This window comes from Nyctereutes procyonoides, unplaced genomic scaffold, assembly GCF_905146905.1.
Source record: "Nyctereutes procyonoides isolate TBG_1078 unplaced genomic scaffold, NYPRO_anot_genome, whole genome shotgun sequence".
Classification (NCBI taxonomy): Eukaryota; Metazoa; Chordata; class Mammalia; order Carnivora; family Canidae; genus Nyctereutes; species Nyctereutes procyonoides.
In genome coordinates this window covers 4,197,606-4,210,776 of record NW_026575147.1, presented here as the reverse complement: position 1 = coordinate 4,210,776, position 13,171 = coordinate 4,197,606, and the positions used below count along the sequence as shown (strand labels likewise).

The window sequence follows — 13,171 nt, the reverse complement described above, 5'->3', positions numbered from 1 at the left end:
CCTCCTACCCTCTGCCTCTGGCAAGCACCCGTACTCTCTAAGAGTCTCTTGATGGCTTGTTTTTTTTTTAGATTAACACATATGAGTGAAATCATATGGTGTTGTCTTTCTCTGCCTGACTTATTCCACTTAGCATGACACCCTCTGTGTCTGTCTGTATTGTTGTAAATGCCAGGATCTCATTCTGTTTATGGCTGAGTAAAATTCCATTTTATGTGTGTGCATGTCTTTACAAACTTATGCATACATACCACATCTTCTTTATCCATCTATTGATGGACACTTATGTTACTTTCATATCTGGGCCATTGTAAATAATGCTGCAATAAACATAGGGGTGCATATTATTGTTTCAAATTAGTGTTTGTTTTCTTTGGCTAAAGAGTAGTAGAGTTATTGGATCCCTTGTGTAATTATTTTTTAACCATACGTTCTACCCAAGTGATATCTTTTTGCCACAGTTAATTAACAAGACAAGACACTTGTTTTAAAAAGCCTAATACAGGGACAGCCCAGGTGGCTCAGTGGTTTAGCGCCACCTTCGGCCTAGGGCCTGATCCTGGGGACCTGGGATCGAGTCCCACATCAGGCTCCCTGCATGAAGCCTGCTTCTCCCTTTGCCTGTGTCTCTGCCTCTCTCTCTCTCTCTCTCTCTCTCTCTCTCTCTCTCTCTGTGTGTGTGTGTGTGTGTGTCTCATGAATAAATTTTAAAAAAAGCCTAATACAAAAGATAAGGAAAAAACAGTGTGAAAAGACATTAATTCCTACATTTAATGTTCAGCTTTTCTATCACTAGTACTCTCTTGAAAACCTTCAGAATTAAACCCCTCCTTTGTGATGAGGAGCAGGATGGATCCATATCCCTAGAGTAGAACATAGACTTATAAATCAGAGGGAATTTCTAATACTTGGATGATGCAGAGAATCAAATATTACTAATAGCCTCCTTTTATTGTTGAGTCCATATAACCCCATTCATGAATGCAGAAGGTGATTTCCAGAGAACCCAAACACTTAGTTCAGAGTGACACAAATAATTATTCTCATAGCCAAAGTATGATTATGAGTCTCCATTTTGCTGGTATTGGCCAAGAATATGTACAGAAAGTGCTAGCCTCTCAATCTCTAAGTCCCTAAAGATACCCCCAAATAATGGTGCAATCTAAGTAGAAGAATATGCTTGTTTGGCCGGTACAGTTTTGAGTCCAGTCCTATCTTCCTCGTCGTTTACTAGTTTGCCTCTCCTACAGCTATCCGATGAAGAAATTCTGGAGCCAACCTTCTCATCTCCCAGGCTTGTACTTTAGTCAGTTCTCGGAAAGGATGAGACACATGTGCATCTGTCTGTTTGAAATGTCTTCTGTCATCTTCTATAACCTTCTTCACACTTAAGTTTATTCTGATCATTGAAGGCTACTAAACTGATAATCATCTTGGTATTATTTTCTTTGGTATTATTTTGGTGTATGTTTGGAAATCTTAAAAATAAGCTTTTGTTGTAATGTACGTAATTTTTTCTTTTTTTAAATTAAAATTTATTTCAAAAGGTAAAGTTTAAAAAAAAGGTAAAGTTTTATATATCCTTTGAAAAAATGAGAAGTCAAAAGTCTTAGAAATACGTAATGAGTCTTCAACATTATAAAGCCATATATAACAGTAATTAGAGTAGTAGTAATGTTTTGCCCTGATAAAAATGTCACAGAATTCAAATCACAACTTGGATCCTCAATGATTCAAGTGTCTTATCTTACACAATAAAGGTTTGGTCAGTTTTAAGATAAAATTCCTCCAGATATCCTGTCCTCAAGTCCTCTAATCTTGTGGTCCATCAGCTCACACGGTGGGATAGCTGGCTGCTATAATTCCACAGTGGTTGTTCTGGCCTTTGGCCATTTTTACATAGCCATTCCAGCCTCATTCTGGACCCCAACTGTTCTTGACAATCCAAAATTTATTATTTGAATCTCTTCCTTCAAAGGCATAGCCAACCACCAGAACACCATGATCTAGATCTTTGCTGCTGCAGTCTGGATCAAAATAAATGCTTGATTGGTAGAACTGGAAAGACTCATGGCCTACATCAATAGCAACAGGGATGGACCCTAGAGTTGCCATTGCCTTCATTAGGGCTTTCTCCCATTGAGGGAGGTCCACGAAGCCAGTGTCATGGGCAGCAGAACACTCAGGCTTGTAGTTACAGGTATCTGTGTCCCTTTCAAGATATGGATAAGATTCCTCTGAGTCGAGGCATCCGTTGTCCTTAACATACTGGAAGGCATTATCCATCAGGCCACCATTGCAGTCCTCGTTGCCTTGAGACTGAGAGCAGTCCACCAGGTTTTGCTTACTCAGTGGCACAAGTTTGCCTGTTTTCCAGAACATCTGTCCTTCGAGGGCACCAGTTGCACTAAAAGCCCAACAAGAACCACACTGACCCTGATTCTTCACAGAAGTTACATAGCCTTTCTCTCTCCAGTCCACAGATTTGGGGATCTCAGCAAAGAGAGGTTCTTGGAACACTTTCCCTTTCTTGTGCTTCTGGTTTTGAAAGCCATTGATCACCTGCCTGAATTCTTCATTGGTCATGTCACCAAAGGCATTCATTGCCATTGTGAAGCCATGTTTCCCTTGGCTATATTCCCGATTATGCAGTTCAATCATTTTCATATTCTTCTCCCACACTGCTCTCCTTCATCCTTCTTCATTCATGCCATATAATCTCCTGTGCATTGCCTTCCACTGGTACCATTGCATTTAGCTTTGATCAAGTTTTGGAGCTGCTGAGGCTATTCCCAAGCAAAGGGCAGTCAAGAAGAGTGAAGGATTCATGCTTCAAAAACCTGTGGCGTCCACAGCTGTGCAGGCGTACCCCACCGATCGCTGAACCCCAGGAATCACCATAATTTTTTCTATATAAAAAAGAGGTTTAGATCTTTCCTTCTATTTTCTTTTTGTTCTAAATACATTCCACAGCTTCATTTCTTCCAGGAGATGCTTATGAATGTTACTTGGAAGGCCAAATGAATTCTTAGTTGGGAAGTTTGAACTGACTGCAGTGATCCCTAGGATACTTTCCAAATCTAGCAAAACTGACCAGATTTGCACAAGAGTTAAGAATCCTTTGTACCTGAAAACAAATATCATTGTGAAGAATATTTGCATGTATTGACTTGAATGAATGATCCAGATTTTTAAATCACACATTTTCTCAAAAGAGTCTTGTGTTTGGCATAGCATAGCACAGAAACATCAACCAGGGGGGAAAAAAAAAACTTTTTTTTTTTTTTTTCAACAGAGTCCTATGACAGATGTGAAGAAAGAGAACATTTGTGGAGATCTGAAGTAGATCTCTTAGGTTGGAAAAGATAACGTACTTGATCTGTCACCAACCTCCAGAGTGGTGGCAGCCCTTTGGCCTGTGAATGCATGCTGGTTTTCTTTTCAGATTCTCTCAAATCTACACACCAGAATCACTTTTAAAATATGGAGCAGCAAAATAAACCTAAAGTGATACAAGGCAAAGGCAGACATAATATTAAGATTCTAGTATCTAAGAAATTACTTATCCTGCAGTAAACTAAATGTGAAAAAAAACTGCAATGATAATACCCAATAAGCCTGAATGTATATATTACATGAATGAGAAACTTTAGGAAGAAATATTGAAAAAATGCTTATAGTCACCACAACCCAAAGAAAAACCATAAACATCTGGTGTTACATATATATACACACACACATATACACATTATAATTTATGCTTATATATAAACATATAGGGTGTGTGTGTGTGTGTATGTGTATATATATACACACACACATATATGTATATATATATATATATACATTATAATTTATACTTTCACAAATATCCCTTAATTTAAAAGAATATATTTTACTTGAGAAATTTAAAACTGTTTACAGAGATATACTGCAAATATAAAAATATTAAAGAATACCTCTATGTTCTTTTAACTTCACCTATTAATATTTTGCCCCATTTGCTGTGTTTATGTGTATTCTCTCTCTGACTTTTTCTCCTTCAGATACATAAATTCCTTAATTGTTAAAGGGTAAAATCAGCTTAAATATATGTACTTAAACAAATAGCAACTATATGTTCTTAAACAAATATCAGATACTCTTTCCCTTGTTTTTACTAAGAATTAAAGATATATAAAAGGGTTGACACCAAAGCACCTATAAATTTGCTAGTTTTGCATAGTCCAAAGGGTTATTAAATGAAGGGATGTAGGTGCAACAAAATCTTCCCAAATTCTGTCTTTACACAGTAAGAGTGTGTGTGTGGGGAAAAATTGCCTTTGCAACTAGATGGTTAAAGTAATCAGTTACCTAATTTGGAGTAATCCATGCTCACTTATTCTCAATTTTAGTGTTAAAAAAAAGTTTTATTCCTGGTTGATCGTGGTATAATATTGAGTACTACTTTTTGAGCATTTTTTAAAGTTTAAGAAGCATTTAAAATGTGGGGGGAAAGTGATGTTCAATTAGATGGTGTGAACAAAGATAACTTGGGACATTTTAATGATTAGGCACTAGGTATTTCTGAAGAGTAAGAGTGAGAGAAATTCACATAATCTATTCATTTCTGGGGCTAATTCACTACTAAGACCTTTTTTTCTTCATAGCTCTATAAAACTTCAAAGCTGGTAAAGGTATTTGAAGCCATCATGTTCACATACCATAAAATAGAAAGTCTGTACTCCATCATCCCTAGTAGGTGAATTTTCTGCCTTTGCAAGAAATGATTGGGAGGAAGCCATTGTAGGAAATTACTTGTTCTATTTGGGGAAGCTCTAATGTTGAACAAAAAATAAAGTTCCTTCTTACACTGAAATTTTCAAAGCACCTTAGCTGCCCCCATTTGTTAGCCTACATCATGTTTTATTATGGTGATAAATACAAGTCTTACTTTGATGATATGACTGGGAATTCCTTGAGGAAAAAATTCCATTGCAGCTCCCCCCCAACTTGATCATTTTTCACTCATGATTGGTAGTTAAGATATTGGGATATGGTTCTGACAAATCTCCTCTTGACAGTAACCTAGTAAGTGGTTTTCTTTCCATCCCTCCTCAACCCATCTCCTCACATCGCTACTGAACTTGTCTTTCTAAAAACCAGAAGTGTCCATGCCTCTCTTCTGCTCTACTTAACAAGAAAATTTGAAGTTCTTTCTGGTCTCCCCGTTCAGTACAGTTAGATCAGCTGTTGCTCATGGGTCTGGAAGCAGAGGAAGCCATTGGTCCTTGTGTTTCAAATGGGACTTAGTTGGTTTCTTCTTTACCTTTCCTGGTGCCTGAGCAGGTCTGTGAGCTTCCATGTCTCCCTAGATAACATGGGCCTAATGTGACCATTAGAGGTTTGTTAGGAGAATTAAGGAAATCCTGTAAAAAAAACACATTGTAGAGTGGTTGATGCAAAACTACTCATTAGCCTGGGTGCTAGTGAGAAATAGTTTTTATTCAATTGCTACATTAGAAACTTTTTTATAATTGATTTAATTATTCTTGGAAAATAATCTACATTCACCTCTTTGACTAAACGTTAGATACTAAATTTCAAAATTTGCTGCTCCTGGTTGATCAAATTTTATGTTGTACAACAGATTTTATGTTATAAATTCAGTTGATATTGCCGATCTCTTAAAATAGACTCTGCAATATTAGATATTCACAGTCAAAGATAAGTAGCACACAGTAGTCAGATTGCCACACATTTGAAAAAGCAAATTAATTTGTTTTTTACTGGTGAAAACTCTGCTAGAAAATAATGTATAGATCGTTGTGTATCTGTTTTAGACCCAAAACCTTCAAAGGAATTGTTTCCCAAATCATTGCCAGTAACTTTGATTTTCCCTCTATTTCTTTTTTTTTTTTAAGATTTTATTTATTTATTCATGAGAGACACAGAGAGAGAGAGGCAGAGACACAGGCAGAGAGAGAAGCAGGCTCCATGCAGGGAGCCCGATGTGGGACTTGATCCCGGGTCCCCAGGATCAGGCCCTGGGCCGAAGGTGGCACTAAACGGCTGAGCCACCAGGGCTGCCCTCCCATCTATTTCTTTTGCTAATATCAGTGATCCTAATTCTGCAGTTTTTTTTGTCCTCTTAAGTCCATTGTGTTTTCATTTATGAGTGTGCATTTATAATTATGCAAATATCAGTTGTGCATAGGTTAATTTTACCTGAGAATAATTGCTATATATTATAGTCATCCCTTAGTGATCACTATTTACATTCCTACGTAAGGAGTAATTAAAATCAGCACTCGGGGGGTGTCTGCATGCAGAAATGGACTGAGAGGGAAGTGGAAAGATCCTTTGTAATTTCTAAGTAACTTTCCATCTATGAGCCCTACTTAATTAAGCTTTGCACAGCCTTGTAAATTATAGTAAGGAAAGACTACTTTTCTCATCAGTTAACTGATACCAGGCTAGAGCAGAACATTCTAGCAGATTAATAGCTGTGGCAAAACTATGTACATTGTTAATAGTTTGAACTCATGTAATGCAGGCCCTTATACAGGTGCCATGTGCAGAACAGATAAATGGTAGGAGAGTGGAGCCATTAATTCTTTCATTGGATGAAGAGCTATAGGGTATAGCAAGAGGAGTCTCAGTGCCCAAAGGAACGTAGCAATATTGATAAATTGAAAGAGCCTAAACAAACAGAGACTAAGAGGAATGAACTAACAATTAGTGCTACACATTTAGGTAAATAGCATTTATCCAGACAACGAAGTTAACAGAGCTGTATTTTCTTAACAGATGGCTCAAAAGTAACAAGAATTTTCCTGTCTTTCAAGCAACCCCAACCCGTAACTTTCCACGTAGAGTTTTCATGAACCATTAAAAGAAGTGGTAGATGTCCACGTTTTCCATGTGTTTTAATAATTCATTTCCTTTTGGGGCAGTCAATGGAGCATGCAATTCTTGATCTTGAGGTTGTAGGTTCGAGACCCACGTTAGGTGTAGAGACTACTTAAATAAAATCTTTAAAGATTCTTATGTTTTTGAATTGTGTCTCATGGGGGGAAGAAAAAAGAAAGAAAGAAAAAACTACTTTGTGGTAGCAATTTTACATTTAGTAGCTAACCCTTCTTGGTACTTAGTAAGTTCTCAATAAACATTTGTTAAATGACTAAATGAGTGACATATCTGCTGGATAGTAGATGAGGCCATATGAGTCAGTCATTTTAGCCAAGTTTTTTGTTTGCTTTTTATATATATAAGTTTGTGAATTTTTTCTTAAAGATCTTATTTATTTATTCATGAGAAACACACAGAAAGGCAGAGACACAATTAGAGGGAAAAGCAGGATCCCTGTGGGAAGAACCTGATGTGGGACTCTATCCCAGGACTCTGGGATCCTGACCTGAGCCAAAGGCAGATGCTCAACCACTGAGCCATCCAGGTGCCTCTAGCCAAGGGATTTTTAATTACTGCCAGAACTTACTTATATCTAAGGAAGGAAGAAAAATATTGATCATGCAAAATTATTGATAATAATTTAAAATAATACAAAATAATTATAATAATAAAATATTTTTGACTTGCTGTGTGCGTTAGCCCTTAAGTTAAAATCAACATATCTTTCATCTTGAATTTTGGAAAACTTAGTCACCAACCTTAGAAGGTTGCCACATGTGTAGGTTTAACTTCTGAGGTAACCCTTGACATCCTAAAGCATACTCAAACTACTATTTCCTTCAAGGTCATTTTCCCTTTGACTTTCATTAATAACTTCATTTTGCTTCATTTTTTTCTTGCCTCTTGGACCATGATATCTCAGTCTTCTTTCTTGCCACCTAAATACAGCTTTTCTGTAGAGTTTGTCCTTTACACCATCCAGTTCCCACTAAAGGGCCTCCCATGTACCCTACACATTACTCACAACCTCCCCTGAGTTCCAGACCTGTGTCTAGCCACATAATGTGACACATTGACTTGGTTGACTTTTAAGCATCTAAAAAATGTTCAGACTAAATCTAGTTTTTTTTCCCTCCAACAAGCCTAAATTTTCTTCTTATATTTCTTGTTTTTTTTTTATTTATTATTTTTTTTAATTTTTTTAATATATTTCTTGTTTTAGCTAAAGATACAATCTTTCTGAATGTGGTCTTCAATCCAGAAAACTGAGAGTCTTATCCACTCTCCTCTCCCATTCATCTTGAAATCCTCTCAATTCAGTTCCTATTACAACTCTTGCCTAGGCTTCTCACCTTCATCCTTATGACCACTGGTTTATTCAGGCCCATGTGTTTTGCCTGGATCATTGCAATATTTTCCTAAGTGGTTGCCCTACCCTCTCCCAAATTTTTGTCCCTATATTCCATCATTTCTGTCTGTCCAGCTTTTCCTAAATGTAAATAAGGTATTCTGCATTATTCATCAGCAAAATTCCATCTTCAGGATAAACTTTAAAGTTCTTAGCATGACATCGAACCATTTCAGTTGGCCCCTGACTGCCTCTCTAATTTCTAACCTTCCTTTCCTTGCTTTCCATTCTATGTTGTGCCATAATTGTTTGTTCTTCAGATACACAATTGCTGTTTCACTTACATGTTGCCTCTCATGATATTTTCTGTCTGAAACTCCTTCCATATTTTTAATGTAATATATTTATATTCATCTTTACCCAGGTAGTTTATTTTTTAAACTTTCCTTAATTCTCTAAATATCTAAACCACTATTACTTCTGTGTTACTAGTATACTTGTGTGTATTAATATTAAACTTATTACTATATCGCTATATTCTATGTCTCCAAATGTGAGCACCAGGAGATTGGAGACTAGGTCTCATTTATACTTTCATCTGCACAGTTAGCACAGGTGAGCACCTGACCTGAGCACGTAGACCTGAAATAAAAGTTTGTTAAATGGATCCATAAATGAATATGCTCACTGTTTTGATCTTAGTGGCTGTGATATATCTGCTTATAATTTCTTCTCAACTTTCTGGACTGTTACCATTCACTCTATTTCCTACAATAGATATTCCATGTATTCATGAACATTGTTATGTTCCAGTGGGCATTCATTATCTTGGTTGCCTTAAACCTTTTTAGGTATCTGTTTCCTAGTGTTATAAAAAGAATCTATATAATTTAAATTGTTTCCAGCAGATGTACATCAAAATCCAGAGTTCACAAGAGAACATGACATTCTCATTAGGCACAAAGAATATTTTTCAAGCTATGGTATGTTATTTGAAAAGCAATTAACATATTGCACATTATTCCTGTGAGACACAAACTGTTTCTTTCCCATTTTAATATGCCTGCTTAAAGAAAGACAGAAAAAGATAGATGAGTTTACACTCAAGGTGTATGCATTTCCCTTGTGGCCAATGAACCAATTTCCTTTTCATACTTGCAGGATATTGATACAATTATTCTTTCATCAGACATGAAATTTGAGTGTATAACCAGTTTGTGGAAATCACCTAGTAATTTATTAGCTTGATAACAGCAATTAAGTCATAATTGCTTCTGAGAAATATAAATTGACTTTCTGTTTTAAATGGATAATTTAACATTCCAAACCACAGACCCATAGTGTAACTAATTTCTGGAATAAGAAGTTTATTTCTCCTATTATTAAACTTAAAAAAAATTTCAACCTTTGATAGTCCAGTAACTAATTATTTAGTTAATAAATTCTTGGGTTCATGTTATATCTTCATTTTTTTCCCTTGTTGCTAATCTTTTTATATTTAAAGGTATAATAAGGAAGATAATTTTAGATAGAAATATAAGATGTTTGTAGGCCCATGGTGTTTTCAACTATTTAAAAATGTAAAAGCATTCTTAGCTTGGAAACCATATAAAAATGGATAGCAGGGCTAATTTGGCAAATAAGCCATTGTTAACTGACTCTGATTTAATCAAACTTTCATATGAGACTTTGAATTGTATAATTTTTATTTGTGACATTGCTGCTTGCAAAAACACTCCCCTCTTCACATACTCACCCTATACTTACGTGGACACATTATGAATGCTTATTGGTGTAGCTTACAATGTATGGAAATTCAAAACAGGTCCTTTTTTAGATAAATCAGGACTGAGGATTTTACTGTGGCAGTTCACCAACCAGAGGATTTGGCTGCCTTAGTGAGTCTGCCTCATGCTGAGAGCAGAACTGACATTTGTCATCATGATAGGTGATACACGCTCCATTCCAGTAATTCTGATTCTCAAGCTTACTGAGCCACATCAAACATCCGTGTAGACCAACATGTGCATACCTGACTGAAGGGCCACCCATATTGATTCATCTGCAGATACTAGGTTCACTCTACTCCTCTATAATGCTCCAGAAGTCTTTTGTTAAAAGTAGCAAAAAAGGACGTTGTTTATGAATCCTAAATCTGCTAATCAGCAAGTATTTGTCAACTATTTCTGTGTGAAGCACTTAGTTGGGTGCAAAATATACCAAAGTGTAAGGAAAGCATCCTAACTGGTGCTCTCTCTCCCTCTCTGTCTCTCTCCTTTACACACACACACATATACCACTACCAGTATGATAATGTCAGACAAGGGTCCTAGAGGCAAGCTGGTGATAAGTGACAAGGAGTTCAGTAATGAGACTTAAAGGAGAGAGCCCTGTACACAGATTGGAAGATAGTCTTCGCTGAGTAGGGTTCACAAGAGGTTCACGGAAGCAACAGGGAAGAAGGTACTGAAATATTTAACAGAGAATAATTAATACTATGGTAACACATGAAGCGTATTGGGCAGAATGCAGTGGTCTGAGACCACTTTGGCTGGAACCAGGGCTTCATGAGGGGAGTCCTGGGAGATGAAGTTAGAGAAGAAGAGACTGGGATCAAACTGCTGAGAATCTTAAAGGCTCAGGACCTTGAACGGGAAGTGATGGTTGTGAGCTTGTATTTCTTTAGGCTATACTTGCTGAAAATGACATCCTGATTCTGGGGTGAAAAATGCAGCCCATTGCTTAGTTATGTTGGGAATTTTGACATATTTTAAAAAGAGAGGATAGAAATAGAATTGGAGAGCCATGAAGTAAGATTGCAGCATCTATAGATTATCAAGTGGTTGGTGATTATAGGTAGTGGGGGAGCCACTGATGGTTTGGGGCCAGCGGCGTATAATACAATTCAACAGAATTTTGAGAATAGTTGGTTGGAGGGAATAAGTTGTACAGGAAAAGAGACCAATTTAGAGTCTTGATGGTAGAATAAATGGGAGGTGATAGTGGCCTGAATACAGGTGGAGGATGGAATGACAATGGAAATATAAATTATTACATTTAAAAAGCTATTTCAAATAACTTAATTGCTAATATTTATTATTTCTATGTGTTGTATATTATTCTAAGCTTTTTACACATATTAATCAGCAACCCTAAGTGTAGATATTGATACTACTGGTATTCCTATTTTTCAATCTTTTTTTTTTTTTTTTTTTTTTTTAATTTATGATAGTCGTACAGAGAGAGAGAGGCAGAGACACAGGCAGAGGGAGAAGCAGGCTCCATGCACTGGGAGCCTGATGTGGGATTCGATCCCAGGTCTCCAGGATCGCGCCCTGGGCCAAAGGCAGGCGCTAAACCACTCTGCCACCCAGGGATCCCTATTCCTATTTTTCAAATGGGGAATCACTCATCATTTAAGCAACCTGCTCAGTTGGGAGTTTTAGCCAGAAGGAGTTGGAGTCAGGATTCTAATCCACACCATCTAACTCTGTTCTGTCTTACGCCTGGTCATAGATTGTCCTGATGCCTGATGTTTCAACACAAGTGCCTTTGAGAATAAGGCTGCAAGTGCATGGGCTTTGGAGTCAGAGACTCGAGCTGTTTACTGTTTGGTCTTAAGCAAGTCACTTACTCTGTGTGAGCAGCATTCCCTTCATTTTTGTAAAGTGAGGATTCCTCATTGGCCTAGTTTCTCATTAGTGCACTAGGAGATTAGAGTGAGATGATGTGTTTCTGCTTCCCTCTTGCTTCTGCTTTTCCTCCATAGAAATGAGGGTGTTAGGCTTTGGAGGATGAGGAGGAAAGGGCCTGAATTTTTCTTTTTGTTCTTACACGTGTTATGCTTGAGATGTTCTTACACGTGTTATGCTTGAGATTTTTCTTTTTGTTCTTACACTTGTTATGCTTGAGATTCTTCTATTTGTTCTTACACGTGTTATGCTTGAGATGATGGACATCTAGATGGCAATGTCCAGTGTGTGGCTATAGCTATATATAAGAGCCTGGGCCATGACAGGGTCAAAACTTAGGTTCTTGTTCATGAGCCAGTGATGGCTAAGGCATGGGATGAGTTGAGCTCTCTGAGGACAAGTAGCAGGACCTTAAAATTTACCAGCTACAAGGGGAGATCAAGGAAGAAACGAGAGGAGCCATCAGAGGGATATAAGAGCCACAGGAAAGCAGGGGCTTGAGCATAGATGAGTCAACTAAGGAGTAGATGGTAAACTGAGTTAAGTACACACACAGGCCAGAGAGGATGAGAACTGAATTTAAAAGGTGGTTGACAATGCAGAGAGTACAAGGAAACAAAAGAGATTTCGGCAAGAGTGAAATGTTTACTTTCTCTGACCTTCTAAAGATTTGATTCAATTAAATACGTTTTAGATACTTGCTTTCTAATCAATCCCTAGTGTAAAGCTCAGGATGATTACCTTTGCCCTGCTTTACTGTGATTGTTAACTACTATTCTTGTCAGAACTTGAAACTGTGCTCATAAAATGTCCACAGCATCTCTGCATATCCACAGATGATGGAATTAGGGGAAATGAAACTAGCTTCCACTGGGTTACAAAATCCAGTAGGACCATCCCAGAGCTGGACTTCTTGCTCACTGTTTTTTATGCTCTAACTTTAGTAAAAAAGTCTCCCTAAATAGTTTCTTCTCTTGCATGAAATTCATATAGGTTTTGATTTCTCTTCAAAAAACAAAAAAGCAACCCTTAAATATGTAAGAATAAGAAGTGTTGCATAATTATCAAGCCATTATCATTGTCATTATTTTCCGATTAAAGTGAGCTCTTTAACTGCAAATAATCTTAAGTAGATAAATGGCAAAATTAGTTTATTTTTACATATATGCCTGAGAAGAAAGAGAAGAAATCAGTAAGGTACTATGCAATTTTAAAATTAAGGCAAATCTAAAATGGAGGT

At 37.0% G+C, this 13,171-nt stretch overlaps 2 protein-coding genes across 2 annotated transcripts in view; one reads left to right on the top strand and one right to left on the bottom strand.

The window, feature by feature from the left end:
* The window catches only part of CTNNA2 (catenin alpha 2), a 1,089,255-nt gene that overhangs the window by 353,079 nt on the left and 723,005 nt on the right, over window positions 1–13,171 (top strand). The gene's annotated exons all lie outside the window — the stretch shown is intronic.
* LOC129501543 (procathepsin L-like) lies at window positions 1,870–2,745 on the bottom strand. Its single transcript, XM_055312733.1, has one exon. It carries the CDS (start codon window positions 2,665–2,667, stop codon window positions 1,915–1,917), a length of 753 nt encoding a protein of 250 aa, XP_055168708.1. The 5' UTR covers window positions 2,668–2,745; the 3' UTR covers window positions 1,870–1,914.

Bases quoted from the DNA above. Each gene is read 5' to 3' on its own strand.
- LOC129501543 (XM_055312733.1), bottom strand. From the start codon at position 2,667: ATGAAAATGATTGAACTGCATAATCGGGAATATAGCCAAGGGAAACAT.